The sequence below is a fragment of the Tetrao urogallus genome, assembly GCF_951394365.1.
Source record: "Tetrao urogallus genome assembly, chromosome: 2".
Lineage (NCBI taxonomy): Eukaryota > Metazoa > Chordata > Aves > Galliformes > Phasianidae > Tetrao > Tetrao urogallus.
In genome coordinates, this window is record NC_136814.1 from 31,630,384 (window position 1) to 31,656,207 (window position 25,824).

Here is a 25,824-nt window from a genome sequence, read left to right on the forward strand (position 1 = left end):
GCAGAACTGGAGCAGCAGCTCTGCAGCAGGTGGGCCCATCTTTTCCTATGAGTGGGGTCTGTGCTGCACCACAGAGCTGAAAAGATCCTCTATGCCTGAGACTGCTGAGGAGTTAAAAACAGATTTGGAAATGTAATCTTATGATTAATAAAATTGGGACAGGAACATAATAATAGTATTTTTTTGCTAGCTAACACCAGTTCTTCACAAGTGAGCCTTCATTTTCTTTCGTATGTGTGAAAATTGAATGCTTCGGGCACCATGTGTGCTGCCTGTGTTGAAATGTGTTTTGTAGCATTCTGTACCTACACAGAGGGGAAGTATCTCTTTGTCACCTGATGTGCTTGAGTTGTGTAGTTCTCAGTGCTACAGAAAGAAGTAGATGGATTGGGAGTTGGGAGATCACTCAGACAGTGATCTGAAGAGGGTCTTCCTGAACACAAAGGTGGGTGCGTGTGTTAAGTGGCCATAAAACTTAGAGTCTATCACATTCGATGTCAGGGTTATTAGATGGTGTATCAAGAATACCAAAATACTCTTCCCTGTTTGCTGGAGGTGGGGTGTTGGTTGGACTTCCCACACCAGAATCGGGGCTCGGTGCAGGATGCATTTCTGCTGCGTATTTGTCTTCTTTCTGAGAAGGTTCTTGTTTTTGCTTGAGGTTTTTGAAACGTTTGAGCTTCACAGGGTCCTTGACTTCCTTGGCACAATGGAATAAGATAAAAATGTCCCTCCGAAACTTAGAGCTCATTCCAAAGTAGATTATAGGATTGTAGAAACTGGCAGACTTAGCAAACAGACTGGCAAGGATGCTGGTAAGATTGGGCACAGGGTGACCATATGCAGACCATATAGAGATGACAGCATATGGTGACCATGCAATAATGAAGGCTGTGCAAATAACAATAGAGACCTGAAAGACAGAAGGAAAACAGTCTTAAATTTATTCTGGAAGACTACATCAGAGATGAAATACACTGGGGGAAAAATAGCTTAGAAACTGATCTGGAAGGGAAACATTCAGGTTCTCCTGAAGATACGGCTTACAGGACTGCACAGAGAAGCAAAAACTTTTCTTTGGTGCCAGCTGTGCCTAGAAGCTGTATATCTCACTTGGCATGAGGTGTGCATGACCTCACCTAATGGAACAAAAACAGCTGCAATTCCCTATAGGTTTTTATGAATTTAGGAGATTTGGTGTAGATTTCAATCTAGGATAAGTAATTTGAAAGTTCCCCTGTAACTTGTGTGTATTCTCAGAAGTAACATCTCTTCTGAAAGAGAATATGCCAAACTAAACTTTTGTGTTTGTGGTGTATGGCCTGTTCCAATTATATTTAAATTATTTTTCTCTTGTGATGTAGCAACATCACAATCGTTATGCAACCAAGGGAGTTCTAAACAATTCTTATGTTCACTCAGTTCAGACTCAGTAGTGATGATTACAAAGAAGTTTAATAGGGGCTATGGGTTTTGTTCACTTCTGCCCTAGTTGAGATCAATTTTTGGACAGACAGGTTTTGCTGAGATAAATCCCATGATATGAAACCCAGACTTACCCTGGTGACATCGCGTTCCATTCTCCTCTGTCTATCTGTGGGATCACTGAGTCCTGTTAATGCATGGCTTAATTTGACAGTATTGATAATTGACACATATGAGAAGACCATGACTGTTACAGGTAGGAAGAAACAGCAGATAAAAATGGAGATAATGTAGGACTTGTAGATTGTAGAGAAGTTGGCCTTTGCCCAGTCTATCTCACATGTTCCATACATGCGATCTGGAAAACAAAGATGAGTTGTTAAGCATTTTTAAAACATTTATCTGGCTTTGTATGATTAATTTATTACATTTAATGCTGTATTTTACATCCTTTAAGCTATAAGCACCTTTCTAATTTAACAAGCTATGACAACCAATTTTTCAAGTACTGCTATATACCATTACAAGTTTTAATCCATGTTATCATTCTGTCTTATTTAGATTTCCAGTGTAAATCCATAACATACAAACTGCTGTTTCAGGACATTTTACTAGAAAATGGGTATTAATTTAGTTTGTTAATACTACAGAGTGTTCTGTTATTTGAAATGCTTCTAAAAAGTAACTTTCTAAGGTGAGCACTGTAGCAGCATAACAAGCACTTGTAAAGATACAATGTGCTGCATGTAAGAAGTCACTACCTGCATAGTAAAGTAAGAAAAATATTCAGTGGTGGTTTTATTTATTTATTTATTTTTTAGTAGAAGAAAAAAGGCATTGAAAATTTTATTGTGGTGGGAGAAATGAAAGCAAATAGAGATTATGGGAAAATGAAGCATATAAGTACTTAGCAAAATGTTTCATGTCTTTCTAAATGGAAAGCAACTACAAAGGAGCTGCAGCTCTTAAAAACAATGTCAGGCAAATAGCAGGATCTGCAACTAGGGCCATTTACAAAAGGACAGTAGGTGATCAGATAGCTAAGAAGGTGGCAATGGGAATGAAGAGCAGTCTATGCTTAAATGCTTTTTATGAATAACAGTTGGCTTATCAAGTCTCTTTTGATGTGTTCATAAATGTGTCCTGACAGAAACCTTGAGTTTGACAGCATTAAGGATTGCCTGTAGTTTGTGAATCGTGGATTTTTGTTGGTGGAGGGATGGCTGTTTTTCTTTCTTTTTTCCCCCCTGACAACCATGGAAATAAAGTGAATAATTGAAGTATGAACAAAAATTATAAAGTCAGGTATTAACAAGTCCTGAAAATGCAGTACAGGTGAAGCCTGCATGATTTAACAACAGCTTTCTCACTGACATCCAGTGATGATTCTGAATGGAAAAAAAAAAAAAACCTCTTAATTCCTCATGGGTGATAGGAGGGAGGTTCAGATAGAATAAATTAAAGGAGCAAAAGATTAAAATCTCTTTTGAGTCTCATCAAAAAGAGCTCGATATTTTTAACACCAGAAACTTTAGGCAGTGCTTTCTGGCTATGCTCAGTAATAGAAACTTTTTTTTTTGTCTCCTTTGCCTTTTTTCATCAATAGATCCCAAGATATTATTCAAAAAGATAACCGTAACTTCTGACTTAATTCTTATTTTCTGGCTTGTGGAAACTTTTGACTGGAAAAAAAGAAAGCATCTTCCAACTGGAATGAGAAGAAAATCCTGCAGATTTTTTTAATGTCAGAATTGAAAGCTCTGTTTCCCTTGCTCTGCAGGAGCACCAGCAAGTGGCATTTCCAAAAGTCAGTGGGGGCCTGGGGAACTCCGCAGCTGCTGTGCAGAAGTGACAGGTGGGAGGCAGAAATGCACCTTATTCTGTGGTCTGGCTGTCACTGTCATGCTCTGCTGGACTCCTACCTAGGTAGGTATTCATGGGTCCCTCTATGGAAAATGTATTCAGAGTCAGATAAACGAGGAATCTGAAGCACCCCTTATTCTCAACAGGGAGAAGCTCTCAAAGAAGCTGTCTTGAAGACTGTTGTCAGGGAGTTGAATCCAAATTACAAGCAGGATCCAAGGGGGCATTTGGAAATCCTTACATTGGGTCCATGGATCCAAGTTAGGGCCAAAAATGGATATAAGAAAACCTGCAGATAAAGAACTAATTGGATTCTTGTACATACACAATCCTATGTTGCTACAAGAGTGCAAAGCACTTGTTGCAAAGTGCAAAGCAAATGACACATCCAGACCACCCAAGTTCTAAGATATACCTAGAGTGCAAAAAACATTACATAAAATTAGAGCAGGTGTCCTGTCTCAAACAGAAGATTCACTGGGCCTAGTACTCTGATAACAGTTTAGTTTGGGAAGGGGACCTCAAGGTTATTGGAAATGGGTGCTTTCTTACGTACATCCTTCAGAAGTACAGAAATAACTCAAAGCTTATTTAATAAATATTTGCATGCTGCAGTGCTGGTTTTAGTCTTTTTCTAACACTTGCCCTGGCCCTAACCTTCTGCCTTGCCCTTGATCTTGAAGTCTCAGAGCCTTAGTTCCTAGCTATTGCTGCCATTATTTCTTCATGGGAAGAAATCTCCACCTATATGTCTTGAAATACAAGACGTAAGAGGTTGTCTTTCTACAACCTCTTTTCAGTCACACCAGAGATCTATGATTTTATATTTTAACCTGTTTTCTAATTATATCTTGTTTTCTCCCTACTGTGCTCATGTCTCATAGACCTATAAAACCCAGATCCGCATTATGTTTTTTTTTTCCCTAGGAGGTAAGCACTGTTTTAAAAGCTAGGGGTGTTTTCATTTGCTTTTCCCCCAGATGAGGGTTTACTTAAGATGCCTTAGCTCTGAAATTATTGTATTGGTTTGTTTAGAGACTTAGTCTGAGACAATTTCTCAACTATTTCCCATAATGAAATTTTCTAGTGTGCAAATAGATCTTAGCCATTGAATTACCTCAGTGTCAGCAAATTAATTTTTTTCTACTTTTTTTTTTTTTTTCCCTATGGCCTTATCTTGTACCCTCATCACTTCTTGGGCTGACTGACATCATTGTCTTCCTCTGCTGTGCTAGTTTTCATAATTTCATTAAACTGTTTAAACTTCTGGCTTGCTTTACTGTAGTTTCAAGTTTAACTTGCTGGAACTTGAATTATTTTCTAGCTTCCTAATCTTGACAGTTTTTGAAGGATGTGTTTTGATCATTTCCTTTATCTTACTGCTTAACCATGCCAAATATTTCTGGCCCCATTTTTTCCCCCAGAGATAATACACATTTGATTCAAGTATTTCCTGTGATATCTTCAAGAAATCTCTTTATAGCTGACACCAAAGCAGGCAACACTGCACATCCATCTTCCCTGATGAATGATTTTTCTCAGTTCTGCTGCTGATCAATCCGGTTTAATCACAAACAGGAAGAAAAAAGGGTAAGTATCTCAGTTCAGTTCAGTGGAGAAGTGGCAAATAAGTACAACTGAAAGATACCTGTTACCTGTATAACTACCCCAGCCAAGCAGTGGAGCTGCTGACCAGAAGAAGGCTGCTATCCAGATGAGGACCATAGCCACCGTCATACTGCTGTTGCTGATACAGTGAGCTGCAATGAGATGATTTAACCAGAAAATAATAATGAAGAAAACACAGCTATCTGAGAAAAAGTTAATATAAAGCTATTTATTTATAAGAAAAGCTTAAATTTGCAAATGCTTGTGTTTGAGTTCACTTGTGGAGCAGTGGGACTGTGTGGCTATTTATCAGAGAGAGTTTGCTGACTGCTGCAGAAATTCAATGTTCTGTGTTGGAGCTGTGTTTTGTAATTTTGTAAGAAGAAGAAATATGTTTTATGCAGAAATGATTATGGTTAGTCTAAATGCATGGGATTTTCTTATTTATTTCAAAGTTCTCACTGTTAAAAAAAGAGCAAAAAAAAAATTACTATCTGATCAAACTTCATTAGCCACATGGTACAAATGATTCAGTCTGTTCCACTGTTGCCATATGTGGTGATAATTTCTTAGTCTACCAATAAAATACTTATGCAGCCACCCATCTCTGTTCCTTAACATTTATGTAACATTATACTGAGTACTTGGTCAGATTTTCTCAACACCCAAAGATAAATTACTAGCAATGAACGTGTGATACAGCAGAGCAAAAGAGAAGTGTACATTTTAAACACTGCATCTTATGAAGCTATGAATACAAGATGGAGGTGAAATGAACTTCAGCAAATCTATCACTATAAACTGCAAGAGAACTTCCTGTAGAAGAAAAAAGATTCCATGAATAATCTCTTCACAGCTAATACTGCTCACGCTAATAGAAAGAAAAACTCATATATTGTATCCATTGTTTACACAAGCTTTAAATGCAGATACTAATAGGTTCTTGCTTGGGGGTGGTACAAACCAGTCATAATAAGGGCATGAAAATTGATAATGTCTTATCTAAGGATGGTGAAAGCTGGACCAGAGAAAATTTATAGAATATGGGTGTAGGTCACTCTGAAAGTAATGCTTCCTATCTATTTCCATGGAAACTACAAGTACCTGACTACATTATATTACGGTTTCCAATGCATCTAATTTGTATCTGGTAAATTCTGTAACTGAAAGGAGAACAGAGTTACAGCAAAATTCAATGAAAGCACAACTGGATCTGCCTTTATTCCTTACCTCTCTCAGGATGGCAGCCTTTTATATAGCGAGTCACGCTGATCACTGTGAGGGTGTTAATGCTAGCCAGGCCAAAGAGAAGTGTGAGGAAACCATCAACCTGAAAAACAAAGCAGTACAGAGTGTTCTCTTACTGCAGAGTGCCTAGAGGGAAAAGAACTGCAGGGATTGCTCCTGTCATTTTCATGTTAATGCTCTCAAAAGTTTATCCAGCAACCCAACCAGCATGGTAATACAAGATGGCAGGAGCAGTCATCTTCTATAGGATCAGTGAGCAAGTAAATGTTCAAAAATTAGAAGAGTGCTCTGTAATGTGTGTCAAATAAACATGCAAACACACCCTCACATGCATGCTTCCATGAAATGACTTGCCAAGAGGAAAAGGTTGAAATGAAATGAATTAAAACCCCAAGTGTGCAAGAAGGCATTGAATGTCCACTGAGGTACAGCAAAAATGCAAACTGAACCCATGAACTTAAGGCCAAAGAGAGAAGAACACAGGAGATAGTGGGCTTGGCTGTGCTAGAAGGGCTTTTCAAAATATGAAGTAAAATCATCCAAAGCTAAATCATCCAAATGGATTGAGCCTTAGTTTACTGATCACATGCTATTTACCAAGTACTAGTTATAGGAGTAGGGTTGTTGCTGACTGGTGAGGATGGATGTAGCCATCTGCTAAGGAACATGATCTGAACTAGGAAATGATCCAGGCAAAATGCTGAGGGTAGTGTTTTTTTTTTTTTTTTTGAAAGCTTGCAGTTATGTACCAAACCAGCCAGAGCAGAAGCCCTCTTGAAGGCACCAGTTGTACACCAAGGGAGATGGGAACAGGGAGCAAGTGTCACCAGGCTGACTTGGCATTCAAGCAGTAGAAATATCAAAGGGGAGGCACATCATTATTCCAAAGGAACACGTTGTTTTTGTGTGAATGGCACAGCTCCCATGGAATTTAATTTACCCTAGAGCTGAATCTGGAGTTTTAATCCAGGCTTGAAGCTGAGATCATGGCAGACTGTATAAATTAAATTGGGTTAAGGGTTAGGAAAGACTAGTTCACTATTTCTTTCACTGGTGTTTTTTCTCACTGTCAAGTCTTGCTACTGCACCAAGCCAAGTATTTCTATGCTCCAGATACAGTTGACTCATACTTGGTGTATAAATGCAAACAAGAAAATAAACTACTTGGGGTGCTTCAGCTACATACTACAGTCTGCACTTGGCTGAATTTTGCCCACTCTGGGCTGTAGTGGTTAGCAAAACACCTGGATACAAAAATGAGCTTTGCATTTCATTAGCCTTAGTAATGCAAGCAGCTGTCACCGCTCCACCTGCTCTAACAACGCATCATAAAAGCAAGAAAGTAAAGCATGGCCAAGGGCTACTGAAAAACCACACTGCATAAGCTTAACCAATCACATTAGTTTTTAGATTAGAAAGGAAGCAGTATTTCAGGGATGATTCAAAGAAGCACTTTTTTGAAGTTGAACCTAAAGGACTATGAGATTTAATACAGTAGGAGAACATATGTAATGTGTATCCATTAGTATAGAAAGTATACTGAAACTGGATGTTTTTTTCCTGAAATACATCAGGGTACGTTTTGTGACCTGCAAATATGACTACAGCTGTTCCATCCCCCATTCCCTCATGTCAGAGCAAAACAAGACAATTACATTCAGTCACCAGTTTCAGTAGCCCACAGGCACACTTACCTAGGGAGCAAAGTGAGCTTAGAAACACCCTTTACCATTTAAGATAAACTCCTATCACCATAAGAAAGAACAAGCCAAAATGTTTTCTTTGAACTGGTGCTCTGCTAAAATACACTTTTCCTTAAATCACTGCAGTTCCTAGGAGCGAGCCATTGTCAGAACTATGTGAAATAATGTGAGAATTACACCAAGTTGATCCATCAGCTCTCTCTCCTTTTTACCCATTAAGAAATAGGAGTAAATTAGCAGTTTTAAAAGGTTTTCTCTCCGTGCTATACCCACCCTGCTCCTTTGCCTATGTGGATATTCACAGAACTGGCTTATTATGTTGCCTAGAAGCCAAGACACAACTGAAGACCAATCTCACTAATATTCTTGTTATACTATTTACAACCCACAGTAGAGAAAGATCATTCTGCATGCAAATTCATTTCTTAAACTTTCTTTCAACGTAGGGGAACATAGGAATCCCCAGTGCACAATCAAAATCCCAGCTATGAGATTGGGTGTGCCCAAGTTTCACTGCCTTTAAGACTTATTTATGCATCTCTAGGTACTACATAAGGGTTGTTTTCCTTTACAGCAGACGGAGTAAAATACAGCTTGTTATTGTATTAATCAAGGTTTGATGGCACGGAAGCAGTTTGCCCAAGTAGCTATTACGTTTCAATTTGGGCTGAAACGGTGATCTCGTTAGCCAGACCAGGTGCATCTCTCCCTCTTCTGGCCAAAGGGGGGAATCTACTGCCATTTCACTGGTGTGTCAGCTTTCCTTCAGAGCCACAGACCTCCCTTCTATTTGAGATAGTTAATATGTAAAGAAAAAATTAGTCATTTTTTAAAAGGGATTATTTTTACACTCTATATGTTTAGATTAATCAAATGAGATCTCTCAAAATAATTTCATAAATATAAATCAGATTGTTCAGAGATAGTAATCCAGATAGATATTCAAAATACACCTCTTTCAGCATCAGAAGTCAAAAAAAGCACCTAATAAATCTCTAGAAAATACACCTTGAAAAAAGTAGGGAATTCATAACAGAGAACGTTTTAAAGTTTAAAACAATTCTTAGAGTCTGCAGTAAACGAGAAAATACCCTCTCATGACTAGTGACAACATAATTCTTCCATCCTCCAGTACATCAATCATATGTCAGCAGGACTATTTTTTTTCTTAAAGTAATCTCTGTCAAATGGAAGAACAGCCAAGGTTCTTGATAAAAATTACTCTCCACAGTAGAGAGTAAAACTTAAAACTCCCAGTGCTCAAATTAATTCTTTGAGATTTAGTCAAATACAAGAAGCAAAAGCAAATTATAATTCACCACAATTTCCACGGTCTTCTGTTCACATCACACTTCTGTGCTATGGTTGCATTCTGCCTTTCAAAATGTCTCAGCAGGATTCAAGGGTAGCTCTATTTAGAGGTGATTACATTAATCCAATCCATTACACGTCTCTGACACAAACAACAGGTAATTTTCTGATAGGCGATGAGAACTAATATGTAACAGGATTAGATAGTTTAAGCCATTAAGTGAGAACATCAGATGCTCAATATTCTGCATTCACCAACTGATTAAATCTTTCTATTGGTGGCACATATTTTAAAGATATAGGAAAAGCATGAATGCATTAGTTAGACTACACAGTTACAGATACGTAGTTTTATTGTTTACCCACTTACCATAAATATACAGTTGATGCTAGCTATTACGATACACAGATTATATTTTGGCTTTAGTAATATTAAATAATTCAAAATAGTTGTTTTCTTGTAGTCATTTTAGGTTTATATAGTGGTTTAGTGAGATTCTATTTATACTTACTTTTGGGTGACTTTCAGTTATTAGAGTTGCAGCTCTTTCTGGTCATAATTTATACTCACAGCAGTAGTACATGCCCATAAAAACATGCATGGTTCTGAACTGCACCAAGCACACAGAATTTAATAAGTTTCTTTCAGAATTTCCTTCCTCACCAGATGCAAGAATCCCATCTACACATGCTTGTGAGCAGCTTCCTGGCTCTAGGTTAATGCTGTGGAGGAAGAAACAAAGCACGTAGCTCATGCCACCCAGATCCAAATCCAGTGGAAAGATTCCCATCTTCAGATTAAATGCTGCATTAGCATTGTCCTTCTGTGAACTACTGTACAGGGAAGTTTAGCACTAGATAACAAACTCCAACACCATCCCACGCAATGCTGCACAAAACTTGTTCCAATGGGCCTGAGCCCAAACTCCTCTCCACTTTGGTGGCACGAAGTCAGAGGCTGCTTACTTATTGTTAGCCGTACCATTATTATAAACACGTAGATCCAAACATACGCAAACAGATAGAAGAAAACAGCCTCAGGAGTCACCTCTGTCATGGAAGCAAGGCTTGGCTTTATGGCCTATGATAATGCTGCCCTAATAACTGTGATCATTTAACGTCAGATTAAGTCACACTTTCAAAATAAAGTCTTATTAACTTCGCCTTTTCAAAAGGTCATGGTAAATGTTTCTGTAGGTTTACATGCTTCTCAAAGGAGGAGGTCCTGAAGACTGTTCATAGGCTCTGCTAGCAGAGCCCAGAAATTACAAGTGACCCTCCAAGTTCTCCAATGGACAATTGCCTGTGCTGTTTCCCAGCAAGAAGGAATCTGCTTGCCTAGCTTTCACCAGGTTAATACAAGGTCACCTCTGACTGTTGGCTGAACGCCTACCAGTGAAGCTATTCTTATGCTCATAAAGCTCCTAGGCACAAGGCACAGCAGGCTAATAGTGATGCCAGCTCATGTGGAATTGGCAGAGACAAGAATTTGCTATGTCCCTGTATAACAATCAGGTCAACACCATAGAAAGGTGATACAAGAGGTACAACAACAGAGGGATTAAGTGTTGCAAGGAAAAGAAAAAGGACTCACCGGTCTCTGAGGATCTAGACTCACTGGGAAAACTCCACAAAAGAGAGATCTCCAACCAGAGATCCATTCCCAGTGGCAGTCAGCCCTTAAATGAGGTCTAGGAGAGGTGCAGCCAGGCTCCACCCCTTCTGGTCACACAACTGAATTGCCTTCACCTGTGCTCCCAGGACTGACCAGGTCCTTTCCCCAGGTGCTCAATCAGTGGTTCAGGCCGTGACTCAATGATTCCCATACACCCTGACAGTAGGAAAAAAAAATAAATGACTGTTTGGAGATCTCCTCTTACATAGCTACTCTTCGATCCTGTTTCAAGGTCCTGTGAAAGGAGAGGCTGGTGCAGGAATAGGAATTCAGGCGTTGGGAATTCCCAGCTCTGTATGCTCAATGTCAGACAGTGAGCGCCCTTTCCAGGCAGTGCAGTGCTTGGATGACATGGGAGGGGCTGTGCCTGTCTTGTTTAGCACCAAAACTGATAGTCTGAGCAGCCACCATTTTTCAAGCACCAAATATATTTCTTCCTTAATTTGTTGCAACTGGCTGCAGAAATAATCATTTACAGCAAAAACAAGGAAGATTTCATAACTAATGAAAACTGGCATAACTTCCCTGCCATCACATTAGTTACACTGAAATGATCTTCTATGTTGCTAATGATTCTGTTTGTGCAAAGGAAATTTGTTCCCCTCTTCCCAATAGATGAAGTATTTTTCTCATTAGAATTTAGCTCACAGATGTCTGCACGATTTGCTTTTACCTCTTTGACTGCAATGTACATACTACTCTTCAGATGACATCACAGCAGACCAGAAATAAATAAGTAGGGAACACTAATATGTCTGCATTTTTTTCTCCATATCCAAATCTCAGTAATGCAAGGAAAGGCTCAGAGAATGAGGTAACAGTCCAGTACTCATAATATTTTAAATACGAAAGTTGTGCAGAAGAACAAAATTGGGTGCAGAAGAGGCATTGTGTGACACAGTACAGGCAAAACGAAAGACATCACTTTTTGAATTTGCTATATAGTTCAGTCTCCACATCCCACCTTCCACAGTGGACCAGTGTGTTAGGGTGAGCTGAATACAGAGCTAAAGTTACACAGCTTTTCTTCAGCACCTTTAACATCTATTTTATCTCTTAATGCTCTTAGTGCCAGTTCCATGATTTGACTGCAGGTTATTTTCATCTTACTGAGATGTCAGGAATGATAAGATATATATATAAATAAAACTGCAGAAATATCACACCACAGCACTGCACTAGGTTATTCAATAGCTATTTTTTCCACTCAGTTTTTACATTTGGTTTAATTTCTTCTACGTCTTATAGGTGGATAGCTGAGCACTTACAAACTAAATAGACATTAGGACATGTTCCTGTACCATTACGATTTGAGAGAAACATTCAGGTTTCTTCTGTCCCAGCTTCAGTCCTAGAGCTACACTTTTGGGTACTGGGATAGAGATTTTTATACTAAGCAGGGTTGAGCTACCTCAGTCTTTGGATGGGAATCCTCTGTCCAAGCCATCCAGCTGCAGAGAGCCATGCTGAGAATGGATGTACTCCTGCAGCGTGCATTCTGGCCCCACTGTGCATGAGCAGCAGTGAACTCAAGATGTGCCTGTGAAGACATTTCCGTACTATTTTCTTCTCCCATCTACCAGGAGCTGAAAGAAAGTCTGTGACCTTTTACTTTGATCCTCTCCATTTGCAATTGCCTTTCCTACCTGGTTGCACTGATGCTGAGGTACTACTGCTGGTCAGTCATCCCATGCAAAATGTAGAGGAATACCACACCACACGCACACTAATACATAAACACTGACTCAACTTTTACAGACACACAAAAATCACAGACTGAATCAGCAGAGTCACTAGTCCAGCTAAGTCAAAAGACTGGTTGGTTATACTGGTTATATTAAATGGACAGAAATCTATGTCCTTCAAGTGCACTCCATAAAAGAACATGAACGTCTTTAGGGTTTATGATTTGTGGGACCATTTATAGAAATGGTCTATACTAACTGGTCTAAACTAAATGGTTTATACTGTTGAAAAGGTATTGATCTTTTGTTTTACAATTAAGGTACAGATTAATGCATGTTCTGAGGAAGCAAATTCTATCAATAAGATATAAAATAATTTATTCAAGATTAAAAGACCTTTGCCTCAAAACTTCTGAAAAGAGCCTATATATTTTCATGTTATTAATTTCAGAATTTCCTACTGTTTCAATTTTCCTTTCAGAGTTTAAGATCCTCATCTTTAACGTTTACAAAAGATGAACACTATTCCATCTTGAAAATGTCTGATTAAACCTCTGGGTGTTCAATTGCACCAAAAGTACTGGATGTGTTAAGTGTCAGCTGGAAGCAGTGACTGGAAGCTGAATGGGATGCTTCATGGTCCCTGGAACAAGCAAATACCAAGGCTATAGAAGAGAAACTATAGCAGGAGAAGGACATCATGTGTGAGTGGTCAGGACAACCACTCTGAAGAGGAGATGTCCTTGCCCAAGAGCAGCACTATTAATAATGCAGGGCTACCAAACATCCAGATTTTCTTAGAGGTCCATGTTTGTCTGAGATTTCATCTGGAGACTTCACCAGCTACAGCATCTCAACTCAAAAAACTTTGTTAAGGTGCAAGAAATCCTAGACACTTCTGCTTGTCCTGCGCTCCTCAGTGCAAATGCACTAAGTCTAGGAAATGTTGGACTTTGGGCCAGACAGCTTCCTTTCAGGATGCGCATATGATACAGGGCTGGTGCTGTCAGGCAAACAGTGCAGAAGTGGACTAAGTCAAACAATGCATACATGCCACGTGGGGCCTGCTGCAGCTCATTAGGGTTGCTAGGTTATTTCCAAGATGTGCCTCACAAAAATAGGGAAGCACTGCATACAGCATCAAAACATAAAGCAGTGCAGGATTCAAAACAAGTCTCCTCACTGCTACAAAGCCAACCAAACCACACAGCAAGGCAGTCACACCCACTTTCAATTTTAGAACATTCCCCCTTGTCCCATCAGTATTTACCTCTGTGAAAAATCTGTCTCCCTCCTGTTTATAAGCTCCCTTCAAGTACCGGAAGGCCACAGTGAGGTCTCCCAGGAGCCTTCTGTACTCCAGCCCTGAACAAACCCTGGGCTTCTTTGTGCACACTTAAGATCTATCTTACGCATAGGAAAAGATACTCAAGGTCTCCACTAACAGTCAAAAATAAGTATTAAAAAAATTAAGAAACCTATGATGACAAAGCAAGCACATGTAAGAGCAGTCATTCTTCTTGACCCTTATACAATTCTTATGTATTTATAAAATTAACATCAGAATAACTATACTGTATTCTCATACAAAAGAAAAAAAAAAAGACAAAGTCGATTAGTGGAAGCAAGTTTGAATCAAAGTATAAGGATTATGAAACATTTCTAACTCTAGGGCACTCCACAGCCTATTTTCGGCTTCTGGGGATAAGAAAGGTTATAACACTTCCCCCTCTACACTAAGGCTTCCTAAAGTCTGCAACTTTTATATTCACCAAAAGATCAGCAGATAAGAGAAAAGGTTTCTGCTGGTGGATTAGTATGGTTTAGAAGAAACTGGTGTTTTCAACAGAGAGTTAACATTCCTTTACTTCCTACGTGTAAATGATGCAATATTATTTACAGGTTTCATAGCAACTTCTAATTCAGCAGAACATATGAACAAAAAACATATAGAAAGGACAAAAATATATCTTGAGGTAACTTCTAATTATAAACATGGTTGATAGGGGAACAGATGTCTGTTGGTCATTGGCTTATATTCACTGACCTGAACTTTACTAGATGAACTGTACCAATGATTTGCAAAGAGGCAAACAATGAATGTGTCAGAGACTCTCCTTCCTCTGTCCTGATCAGGACTAAAACACAGGGTTACAGCAAAGAAAGGATAAAAAAATCTGTGAGAGAAAAAAAACATGTCTGTACAGAGCATATAGCTGAGCAGTGTTTGGGTACAGACCTGCCATGCAGCCTCATTCTTGGAAGCAGAGCTCTTTCAAGCCTCCAAAAAGAAAAATAATGCTTGGTGTGAGGGAGAATAGTAGTGGTTCTTCTGTACAGAGGAGAGATTCTGTACAGAGATGTGTATACAGGAGCAGTATACCTTGCCCATTTAGCAAGAATGAAAGAAGACAGCCATTTTATCATAAGATAGATCTTTAGTTACACTTTTCACAGACTAGACTGTTGGAGAAGAAGAGGTATCTATCTGCCTTCTCCCCACTCCCTCTATCCGAGACAGCCAAGAATTGTGAACCCTACAGTTTGAAAAACGTCACCTGAAGGTACTGAAGAGAGCCCAAGGCAGAGGAAAGGAAAATAGCTTTGCGGATTAAGTGAGGTGAGCTCATGAATTTTCTTCATAAACAGAAATGACAAGCTAGCTTGGAAAAGTAAAGTTTTGCTAAGCATACCTGACAGCAGAGGCTGACTGATCAAACAGGAGCAAATGTTCAGTGAAATGGACAGCAACAGAAAGCCAAAGTGGGGCTGTCCTCAGGTCCTAGCAACATCAACCAAGGTGGGGAAGGGAACACATGGGTCGTGCTAACAGCATGTTGGTCACGCTGTGATCCCAGCTACTGGCCTAGGAGTTTGAGTGAGATGAGGCAGCCGAGAGATACACATTTATGATGGACGGATGGGCTTCAGCTGCCTGGCACCAAGGTCCTTATTTCCCCATGTTCCAGATGTGAGACCCGTTCTGGTCTGGCTTTGAATGCACCAGATTTTATAAATAGAAAAAATAATGCAATAAAACCCCACTTCTGTTCAACGCTGAACATTTTAAGAATGAGCTCTGTGCTGGCTGGCTGTGCAGGCACAGAAACATACAATTAAAAAAAAAAAATACTGAATCTTATTGTTATTTCTGTACTGTACTCTTCCTAAATACCTAAAGGTATCTACAATACTTTCAGAAAGTAAAAAACATCTGAACAAATACTTTTTCAAGACAAACCCTACTTGTTGCTGAACATATCCTGATCACTCAGCAAGTCACAACCAGTTTCAGATATTCATAAGGAGTAAAAAAATACTTTTCCAAGTTGCCATGAATTTTTAATTAACAATTAATGTGATATCATTTCTTATTTGAAATGTTAAGTTTAAGTTTGATAATCCTCTGTAGATTCTGAAAGAAGCAACTGTAACATTTTGCAAACCAGATTGTTTAGGAAAGTTGTTAATGTGCTGTCAAGAGTACTCCCTTGCAAATCAATGGATGTGGACACAGTGCTGATTCCTGTGTACTGTGTTTTACATACCAGCACTGCCTCCCAAAACAGCTACTGCACAGACCGTGCTCTAAACTACACAAAATACATCAGGGACTTGTCAGCCTCTGGAAGAGCTTGGGCTGGGGAAAAGCAGAAGGGTCGTTTAAAATTACTTCTTTCAACCATCTGGGTTGCAGATCTTCTGTTATGCCACAGATCTCTGTTCAGAATTTCAGCTTATATGGCTTACACTGTCTTACATAGGAAGCCTGCTGCAAAGCTGGAACTGGACCCAGAGGCCCAGACTTTTAATTCCCTAACTGTAGCAACAACCTTCTTTGAAACAAATGACAAAATGAGAATCTCTTTAAGTTTCTGTGTGGGTTTTTTCAATTTGTATGCATGCCTTTGTTTGTCTGATGAATTGAAATCCTCCCATTAATCAAGAAAATTAAAAGGTTTCCTGGAAGTTTATCCTCAACAGACTTTGAATTGAAATTGTAGGTTTTCTGATTAGAGAAATAATGAGTTTTGCTGAGGAAATAATTGATTTAGACATATATTTAATTTCTCACTCAAAATGTTTTTTTCAATGAAGCTATGTCTCTTAGGTTAACCAGAGCCTTTCTGCAGGAAGTCTCACTCCCAGAGTAAGGAAACACAAGCTGTAAAAGTATTCTCAGCTGCAATGCACAATAGTTCAAGCTCCTCTTTAAATAAAAACAATAAATACCTAAGATAAGAAAACAGGATTATTTCACTCTCTCTTTTCCTTCATCGTGATCTTCTTTATACCTTGCTGGAGGCTATCCTGTCAGTTTCAGCTTTTTGATTCCCCCATAAAACAGGCACTCACACTAAATATAATCTTTCTCATAGATATTTCCAACAGCTCCAGGGAGCCGGGCTTGCACTTATTTATCTACGAGACATGTTTATATTCTGTCTATGTAGGCGTGAATATTTCAGAATTTGCTTTAATAGGATTTTCTGAGTTTCCTGCTTCCAAGATTAGGGATGATTGTGCCTTAGAGAGAAGGCACTTATCCTACCACAGACCCCAAGCCCACAAAGACTTCAGGCACAAGAATGCAACCAATTTGGTACAAGTAGCTGCATGCTGTGATTTATGGGTGTACTCAAGTCCTGCATGGATGCTCTGAACGCTTTGTTAAGCAGGAACATAACAACTAACTTAAAGCTGCGTAAACTGCCAACAACCAGGTTTGACCACAAGGAACTGAAGAGAACCAGAGCCTATGCCTTCACTTTCCAATATGAGAGGGAGGTATGACGTGAAGTCAAAAAGCCAAGTAGGAGGAACTACTGCAAATAGACAGAGCTAGTCTCTTCAATTTCTCATGTAGAGGAGAAGAAAGGCTTGTTACCTACAAAGAGCTAAGTATCCTCTGGCGAGTGTAGGAGAAGGAAGGAAAGGGAGAAGGAACAGAATGTGCAGGTCTGCCTCCAAAAATACAAACCGCCAGTCAACTCACTATCTTGCTTTCTTTTAATTTAAAAGCCTAAAAAAGTTCAAGTCCCCTAGTGAAACACTGCTAACACAGATAAGAAAAAAAAGGATATAAAGCACAGATAATAAGAGAGAAATAAATCCAAGATAAAAGGACATAAATAAGAAAAAAAGAAGTATTCTTTTCTCACTATAGAAAAACTTAACCAAAAACAAGAAAACAATAACAATGCGGTTTCTAGTCACTAATAAACCTTCTCTACAGTATTTGGTGGATTGAAGTGATCAGTGTTGGTCTCCTAAAGTGTTCACAAGAACATGGAATAAAACAGCAAAAGAAGGACAGCTTTTGTACAATAACTGTGAAACTTGCATTATATAAGCCTTCTCTAAGATTTCTTGACCCGCTTCTACAAGGCAAATAATGAAGTACAAATACACATAATTCTCTTGTAAGGCAAAGGGCAGCATTTAACAATAGCATCAGCCAGCTGGTTGGGAATGTTGACCTTTGTGGTAGGAAAAAATTACTGAGAATTTGTCAAAACCCAATCAAACACAGATTTATGGATGTAACAAAAGAGAACACTGTCCTTTTGGAAAGCGAACCAGCATTTTTTTCTTGTTGCTTACACACAGCACATACACAGAAGTAGCTACGCTTATATTACTTAATTAAGTATAATCCAGTTTTACCTGGCAAGTCCATATCGATGTGATAATGAATCCATCATCTCTGAAGACATTGAATATTTCAATGATCCCCCTTGAATAACCAAACACAGAGATACTGGCATCTGATACAGCCAAGTTAAATGTAAGGTAGTCAGTGGGCTGCAGAAGATGCCTCTGTTTATACAGGACAAAAATCACAATGCTGTTTCCAAACCAAGACATCCAACCTGAAAAACAAACAAACAAACAACACTTTGAAGTCAAACGTGAACAAGCATCAGTTCAAGTTGTAAATGTATGATTTCACTTCTAACTATCCTTTCATTCAATTAGAAATTAATTGGAACAGCTTATTTCAACCATTGGGAAACTTATTTGTGAAGCACTTTTAAGTGGCTAGATACACTGCAAAAGCAAGAATAAGTGAATAACTGGCAATCAAATGGAATGAACAGAAAATGCTGCTGCTCTGTTTGTCAAAGAATCACCACTTTCAGCAGCTGCTATCTAAGAGCACTGGTACTGTATGTTGACATAGCAAGATGCAAATGCACATACTGAAGGAGAATATAACTTGATGTGTCATTGCATAACAACTCTGGGTATTCAGAGAACATTCAGAATTCTTTTAAGAAGCATAATATGTCTGCATGATGGTAACACAGCATTTCTCTGCTGGGCTCCATATGTCCAGGCCTCCTGTGAGCGTCACGAGCTAAAAAATCAGAGAGCAAAGCACGAAGGCAGTGAGGTTACCTACATAGATCCCAGTGAGGTGGTCCTGAGTCTGCAGTGGCAGAGACAGACTTGGTACTGCACTGTGAACAGCTTTTCTGCAGACTCATTTCCTTCCTAATAACTTCTCTTTGCAGAATTGCCAAAAAGCCACTTGCTTAGCAAACACGTCTGGTTCACTGAAGAGCTTTTAAATTGGGAAGAGCTGATGTGTCAGTATATGGCATTAACCAGAAGTAGACACTGATGCAATGATACTTCTGTGTGTATACACACACACGCATGTATAGATATATATCATTATAAGATCAACAACAGTAAATACATCTTATTCTGGCCACTAGGTGACAATGTTTCTTAATGGAACCTCATTTCCAACAGCAGAATGCAGCTCAAGTTGGGAATTGTTTCTAACATTTTTCCGAGTCTTGGTATCATTAACCGGCATAGAAAGGCAAGGGAGGACAAACTGCTTTGGGAACACAATTTGCAGTGCAGCCATGATAGCTGTGCTGTTTGCATGTGTCAGCTCCACATCGTCTAAGGTAAGATGGTTTTCAAGACAGTAGATGCAGAAATATTTTCCCTGTCAATAGTAAGGCATTGCACTAAAATGGCAGACAAAAGTTCACCTCCTTCATAAACAGTACAATTTTGTCAATATGCTGTAATTGACAGGAAGGCTGTCCTTGAAATTCCCTCTAGCCTGGAGGGCATGGAAGCTTTCATTTCAAGTATCTTAAGGAAGAGACTGAGCAAAAAGTGATGCAAAACAATACAGCTAAGGCAGATGTCAGAGACAAGATTGTGATCACTTCTGAAACTATGTTCAGACACTGATGGTGTAAAGACACAGCATTGGGCATTGCACTCTGGATGAGAGACGGAGTTTCCTCAGCTCTCTACAGGCAGAAGGTGCCTTGGGGCAGGCTGCAGGCAAATCCAGATCCCAGAAAGAGAACTGTGAACGCTGAAGTTCACACTAGGAGGAGTGGTGTCACCAGATGGCCTCTCAGTAACAGGGGGGATGGAAGAGAGTAAGTTGAGAGAACCCACTCTGCCTTCTACAGGATACCAGCAATATTCTCTCACAAGAGGAGATGAAAAAATAAAATCAAAACACCAAAACCCAGCCCCAGAACTCAGGCAATCCTGGTGAGAAAGGGCAGGTTCTAGTGGAGACCTGTAAGTGGCTGAGAGAGAAATAGCAGGATGAAATAGCAGGGAGAAATAGTAGGATGAAACTGAGCACTTCACCCCACACGAAGTTTAGAGTGGAGCCAGTGCAATTCTTCCGTAAGATGTAATGCTGTCGTGATCTGGGCTCATCAATGAGGAATGATGGCAATTCTGAAGGGGCATACAACAAAATTACTGACACTCTTTAACACAGGACAGGACTGTGAGCTGCTGCCGTGAGATGAGCAATATCAGAGCAGAACAGCTAAATGAGTGCTGACAGTCACTGAATATTGAACAGCTATGGGGTCACCTTTACTCCTCAGGACAGAACTGAGTAGAGCTTTTCTCAAGCCACACTAATACAGTTGGTACTCACATTTGCAAACATTGGGACATAGGAGGAACAGGACGGGAAGCAATATTAAAAAACAATGTTTTGTCTTTATAGAATTCTGCAGTAATGTTTCTCCTGGAATAATACAGCCTGGGAGGTTTTAGTCCATGGATGTCAACAGTCTCCACACAAAGGGGTTGGTTCTATTTCCCATGACTTGCAGAGCAGGAACAGCAGGGATGCTCAGCAAGTGATGGAAGTCAGGAACCAAAACTCTATGAGCAAAACCCTGTGTCAACTCACTGTCTGCCAGCCAGTGCAAAAAGTGCACGCAGAAAGCTGACTGAAAGATTGGCTGAGGAAACCAAAAACTTCTCTCTTGAAAGAAACAGAAAACAGCAACATGTTTAGCTGGGAAAAATGCTAAGGGAGAATGCAGCAATTATACAAAGATTCCTGCTTGAATTCCATCCAAGCCTGAGCATGCAGCCGTACCCTCTATTCCCTCTAAGTGCATGAGGACTGTGAGCAACACTGTCCGTGTTGCATTTATGCTTTTACATAGTTAAGTTTGGTAGAAGGGAAGCTGTACTGTACAACTACCTGTACACAACCATAAATGTCTGTCTGGAGGGGTCTGCTGTAAAGTTTTCTAGTCTAAAACAGTGGGAAAATGTACAGTTTATAAAGCTGTCATTATCTACTTAACTGTGAAATGATTTTGCTCTGCTTTTAATCGTCACCACTAATTATACAGACACAATATTGTACTCAGGGCACATTGAGAATTTTGGCAGAAGAGTCATCATGTTTTAAACTTGACAAGGCATGGAGAGATTATTTGTTCAATAAATGTGATCATTTTGTGGATGAATGCTTTGTGAATGGCTTGTTTCCTTTCCCACCTTTTCAGATTTAGTTGTCAAGTAACATCCCAAAATAACACTCATCTTGTCACCTGTCAAACAGTATTCTGTCACCATTCAGAAATATGTGCCATTTAAAGACAAGTCTGGGCCTTGTGGTTTGTTACAGTTTTCAGATCAGGTTGGTAATGCCCTCAGCATGCCTTCATGATAAGAGTACTCACAGAAAGTCAGAATTTGCTCTCTATCAAATATTCTGTCATACTCACTTGACATTTCTTGTTATGTCAATCATTCATTCTAACAACCCCAGTTAATTATGAAACTAGGGAAAATGAGCACAGAACAAGTTGTGTATAAAAGTAGAAAAGAACAATTAGTTTTAGAATTCTAATTAATATTTAAGGAAAAAAAAATACCCTTTCCTTATTTTTCCTCCAGGTATGGGAACGAATGACAGAAAGTACAACAGAAAGATCCACAGCAGTCAAGAACCAATACCACAAGACCTACAGAGGTTGATTAATTTATGACATCAGCACTGCTGTCTGACAGAAATATGTAGAGGATATGAAGCTGGTTACAAAGGACCATAAACTTCAGGAAGTAAAGTAGGTGAAGTTCAAACTGTTTACAAAATTTAGAATATTTTGGAATTGAATTTTTTTTAGTTCTAACTCATATTTGTCCATGGTCCATGGTTTCAAAACCAGGTCATGCCTGGACAAGCGTTTTGGCACTATGATGTATAAAGCATAAATTGTAATGCTTGTTACAAACATGCTTTTTTTTTTTTTTTTTTTTTTTTTTTTTTTTTTTTTTTTTAAATTTTACCTAGCTACTGATAGTAGAACTGTGAACTCTGTCTCCATTAAAAAGAAAAAGGAATGAAATGCGTATGCAAACATTTCTTGAAAGACAAGAAAGAGACAATACACTGAATTCCAACATCATAAGCTGGGACAAGATTTACTGTAAGTACTAACATTACTGCCAAAATTTTTTATTTGTTCGTGTACATTTCAAATGTCTTATCCTGGAAAACAAACTTTTAGCAGGATTACAAAGGAAATTTCCCCTCAGTAAATTTCCCCTCAGTATTTTTCTGCTATGGATTATTTGCTCTGTCTCTCTTCAAAGATTTTCCTTGGCAGCAATGCTATAGAGTCCTTTGGAAGACACTGTGGTGGCTCTTACAGCACACCCAATTGGAAACTTAAAAGCTTTTCTTGCTGGCCTTGAGATCCCATTTACACAGTCTTTAATTACAGAGTTATTTATATTTCATACAGAGTTATTACATGTCCTTAAGCCAACTTCTGTAGGGAAGATGAAGAGTTGGTTATAAAATGATCGTGTGATAATAAGCATTTCTGAACAGTAGCTTACACCCTACAAATATTTTTCCAAACAAATCAGTGTACAAGTAGTAAGCTAGCTTCAATAAAAATTCTGTATGTTATTGTATAGGGTTTTTTTTTTTTTTTTTTTTTTTTTTTTTTTTTTTTTTTTTAAACTCAAATAGGTGAGGAGTAAAAATATACTGCAAATGGATCTGAGCATGCATGATACATGCATGGAAGTTAATAATGCATTTCCTCTGCAATCAGCCTCAGAACAAAGTTTGTTTTCATGAGAGGTTTGGTGTAACCTGAAGGAGCTCTAGCAGCCATGGCATTGCTGGTGAAAGCTGAAAAGAACTATCAGCAACAGAAGATGACTGGATAGCATACAGAAGTAACAAGGGGACTTCGAAGACTGAAGTAGAATCATAGAATCATAGAATCACTAAGGTTGGAAAAGACCTAAAAGATCACCCAGTCCAACCGTTCACCTATTCCCAATAGCTCCTACTAAACCATGTCCCTCAACGCAACATCCAGTCTTTCCTTGAACACCCCCAGGGTCGGTGATTCCACCACCTCCCTGGGCAGTCCATTCCAGTGCCTGACCACCCTTTCTGAAAAGTAATACTTCCTCATGTCCAGCCTGAATTTCCCCTGGCGTAGCTTGAAACCATTCCCCCTGGTCCTATCACTAATGACACGAGAGAAGAGGCCAACCCCCAGCTCACTACAACCTCCCTTCAGGAAGTTATAGAGAGCAATAAGGTCTCCCCTGAGCCTCCTCTTCTCCAGGCTGAACATTCCCAGCTCCTTCAGCCTCTCCTCATATGGCCTGTGCTCCAGACCCCTCACCAGCTTCGTTGCCCTTCTTTGAACACGTTCCAGGGCCTCAATATCTTTCTTGCAGTGAGGGGCCCAAAACTGGACACAGTACTCGAGGTGCGGCCTGACGAGTGCTGAATATAGGGGAACAATCACCTCTCTGCTCCTGCTTGCAACACTGTTTCTGATGCAAGCCAGGATGCCATTGGCCTTCTTGGCCACCTGGGCACACTGTCGGCTCATGTTCAGCCGAGCATCAATCAATACCCCCAGGTCCATTTCCTCTACGCAGTCCTCCAGCCACACCGCCCCAAGCCTGTAGCGTCGCCTGGGGTTGTTGTGGCCGAAGTGCAGGACCCGGCATTTGGCCTTGTTGAAACTCATCCCATTGGCTCCAGCCCAGCTCTCCAGCCTGTCCAGATCCCTCTGTAGGGCCTCGCTACCCCCAGGCAGATCCACGCTTCCAGCCAATTTGGTGTCATCTGCAAATTTACTGAGGGTGCACTCGATGCCCTCATCGAGGTCATCTATAAAGATATTGAAGAGGACAGGCCCCAGCACCGACCCCTGCGGAACACCACTCACGACCGGTCGCCAGCTGGATTTGACTCCATTCACCACCACTCTCTGCGCCCGGCCCTCCAGCCAGCTCCTTACCCAGCCAAGAGTGTGCCCATCCAAGCCTCTGACTGCCAGCTTCTGCAGGAGAATGCTGTGGGAGACAGTGTCAAAGGCTTTGCTGAAGTCTAGGTAGACCACATCAACAGCCTTTCCTTCATCCACCAGATGGGTCACTAGATCATAGAAGGAGATCAGGTTGGTCAAACAGGACCTGCCCTTCGTGAACCCATGCTGGCTAGGCCTGATCCCCCGGTCACCCTGCACATGCCGCATGATCTCCCTCAAGACGATCTGCTCCATAACCTTCCCTGGCACCGAGGTCAGGCTGACAGGCCTGTAGTTCCCCGGATCCTCCTTACGACCTTTCTTATAAATGGGAGTCACATTGGCAAGCCTCCAGTCATCTGGGACCTCACCAGTCAACAAGGAGCGCTGACAGATGATGGAAAGCGGCTCGGCTATCACCTCCGCCAGTTCCCTCAGCACTCTTGGGTGGATCTCATCTGGCCCCATCGACTTGTGACAGTCCAGCTGGAGCAGTAGGTCTCTGACTGTTTCTTTCAGAATCGCAGGGGGGTTAGTGTGCTCCCCGGCCGAGATTACCAGGTCAGAGAGAGGGGTATCCTGAGGATAACTGGTCTGACTTTTAAAGACAGACGTAAAGAAGGCATTCAGAACCTCCGCCTTTTCCTTATCCTCAGTGGTCACATTCCCAGCCTCATCCAGCAAAGAGTGGATATTCTCCTTTGTCCTCCTCTTACTGTTAATGTATTTATAAAAGAGTTTCTTATTCCTTTTCACACCAGCAGCTAGGTTAAATTCAAGCTGGGCTTTTGCCTTTCTGATTTCACCTCTACACATCCTAACAACTTCCCTGTATTCATTTTGAGTGGCCTGTCCCTCTTTCCACAGGCGGTAGATTCTCTTTTTCTCCCGGAGCCTCAGGAATAGCTCCCTATTCATCCACGCCGGTCTTCTTCCCCGCCGGCTCATTTTGCAGCTCAGGGGGACTGCCTGCTCCTGCGCCCTTAAGACTTCCTTTTTGAAGAGCAACCAGCTCTCTTGGACCCCTTTGCTTGCTAGGACTGAATGCCAGGGGACTCCCCCTATTAGTCCCCTGAACAATTCAAAGTCCGCCCTCCTGAAGTCCAAGGTAGCAGTATTACTATTCCCCCTCCAGGCTCCACCGTGAATCACGAAGTCTATCATTTCATGATCACTCTGTCCAAGACAGCCTCCAACCTCCACATCTCCCACCAAACCTTCCCTGTTTGTGAACAGCAGGTCTAGTGGGGCAGTTCCTCTCGTGGGCTCTCCGACCAGCTGTATCAGGAAGTTGTCCTCTACGCATTCCAGAAACCTCCTAGACTGCTTCCTTTGTGCTGTGCTGTACTCCCAGCATACGTCAGGGAAGTTAAAGTCCCCCATGAGGACAAGGGCAGGCGACTGTGCAGCTTGTGCCAGCTGCTTATAGAATACCTCGTCTGTTTCTTCATCTTGATTTGGGGGTCTATAACAGACGCCCACCAGGGTGCCTGTCTTGTCAGCCCTTCCTCTGATCTTTACCCATAGGGATTCAACATTATCGTCCCCAGTCATAATCTCAGTAGCGTAAAAGCATTCCCTAACATAGAGAGCTACACCTCCACCCCGCCTTCCTTGCCTATCTTTCCTGAAGAGTTTATAGCCATCCATTGCAGCACTCCAATCGTGGAAGCAATCCCACCATGTTTCCGTTATGGCTACTAGGTCAT

At 40.4% G+C, this 25,824-nt stretch overlaps 1 protein-coding gene across 1 annotated transcript in view; it reads right to left on the reverse strand.

Moving 5' to 3' along the window:
• Positions 1-475: 475 nt before the first annotated feature.
• Positions 476-25,824, reverse strand: part of LOC306944010 (visual pigment-like receptor peropsin) — a gene marked incomplete at its 3' end in the record, with an annotated part of 29,193 nt that continues 3,844 nt past the window's right edge. Inside the window, exons 2-6 of the mRNA XM_079532433.1 lie at positions 18,186-18,391; positions 6,127-6,226; positions 4,944-5,048; positions 1,560-1,783; positions 476-913 (exon numbers count right to left, since the gene is read on the reverse strand). Coding sequence (XP_079388559.1) covers positions 476-913; positions 1,560-1,783; positions 4,944-5,048; positions 6,127-6,226; positions 18,186-18,391 — 1,073 coding nt within the window. The remainder of the gene's footprint in view (positions 914-1,559; positions 1,784-4,943; positions 5,049-6,126; positions 6,227-18,185; positions 18,392-25,824) is intronic.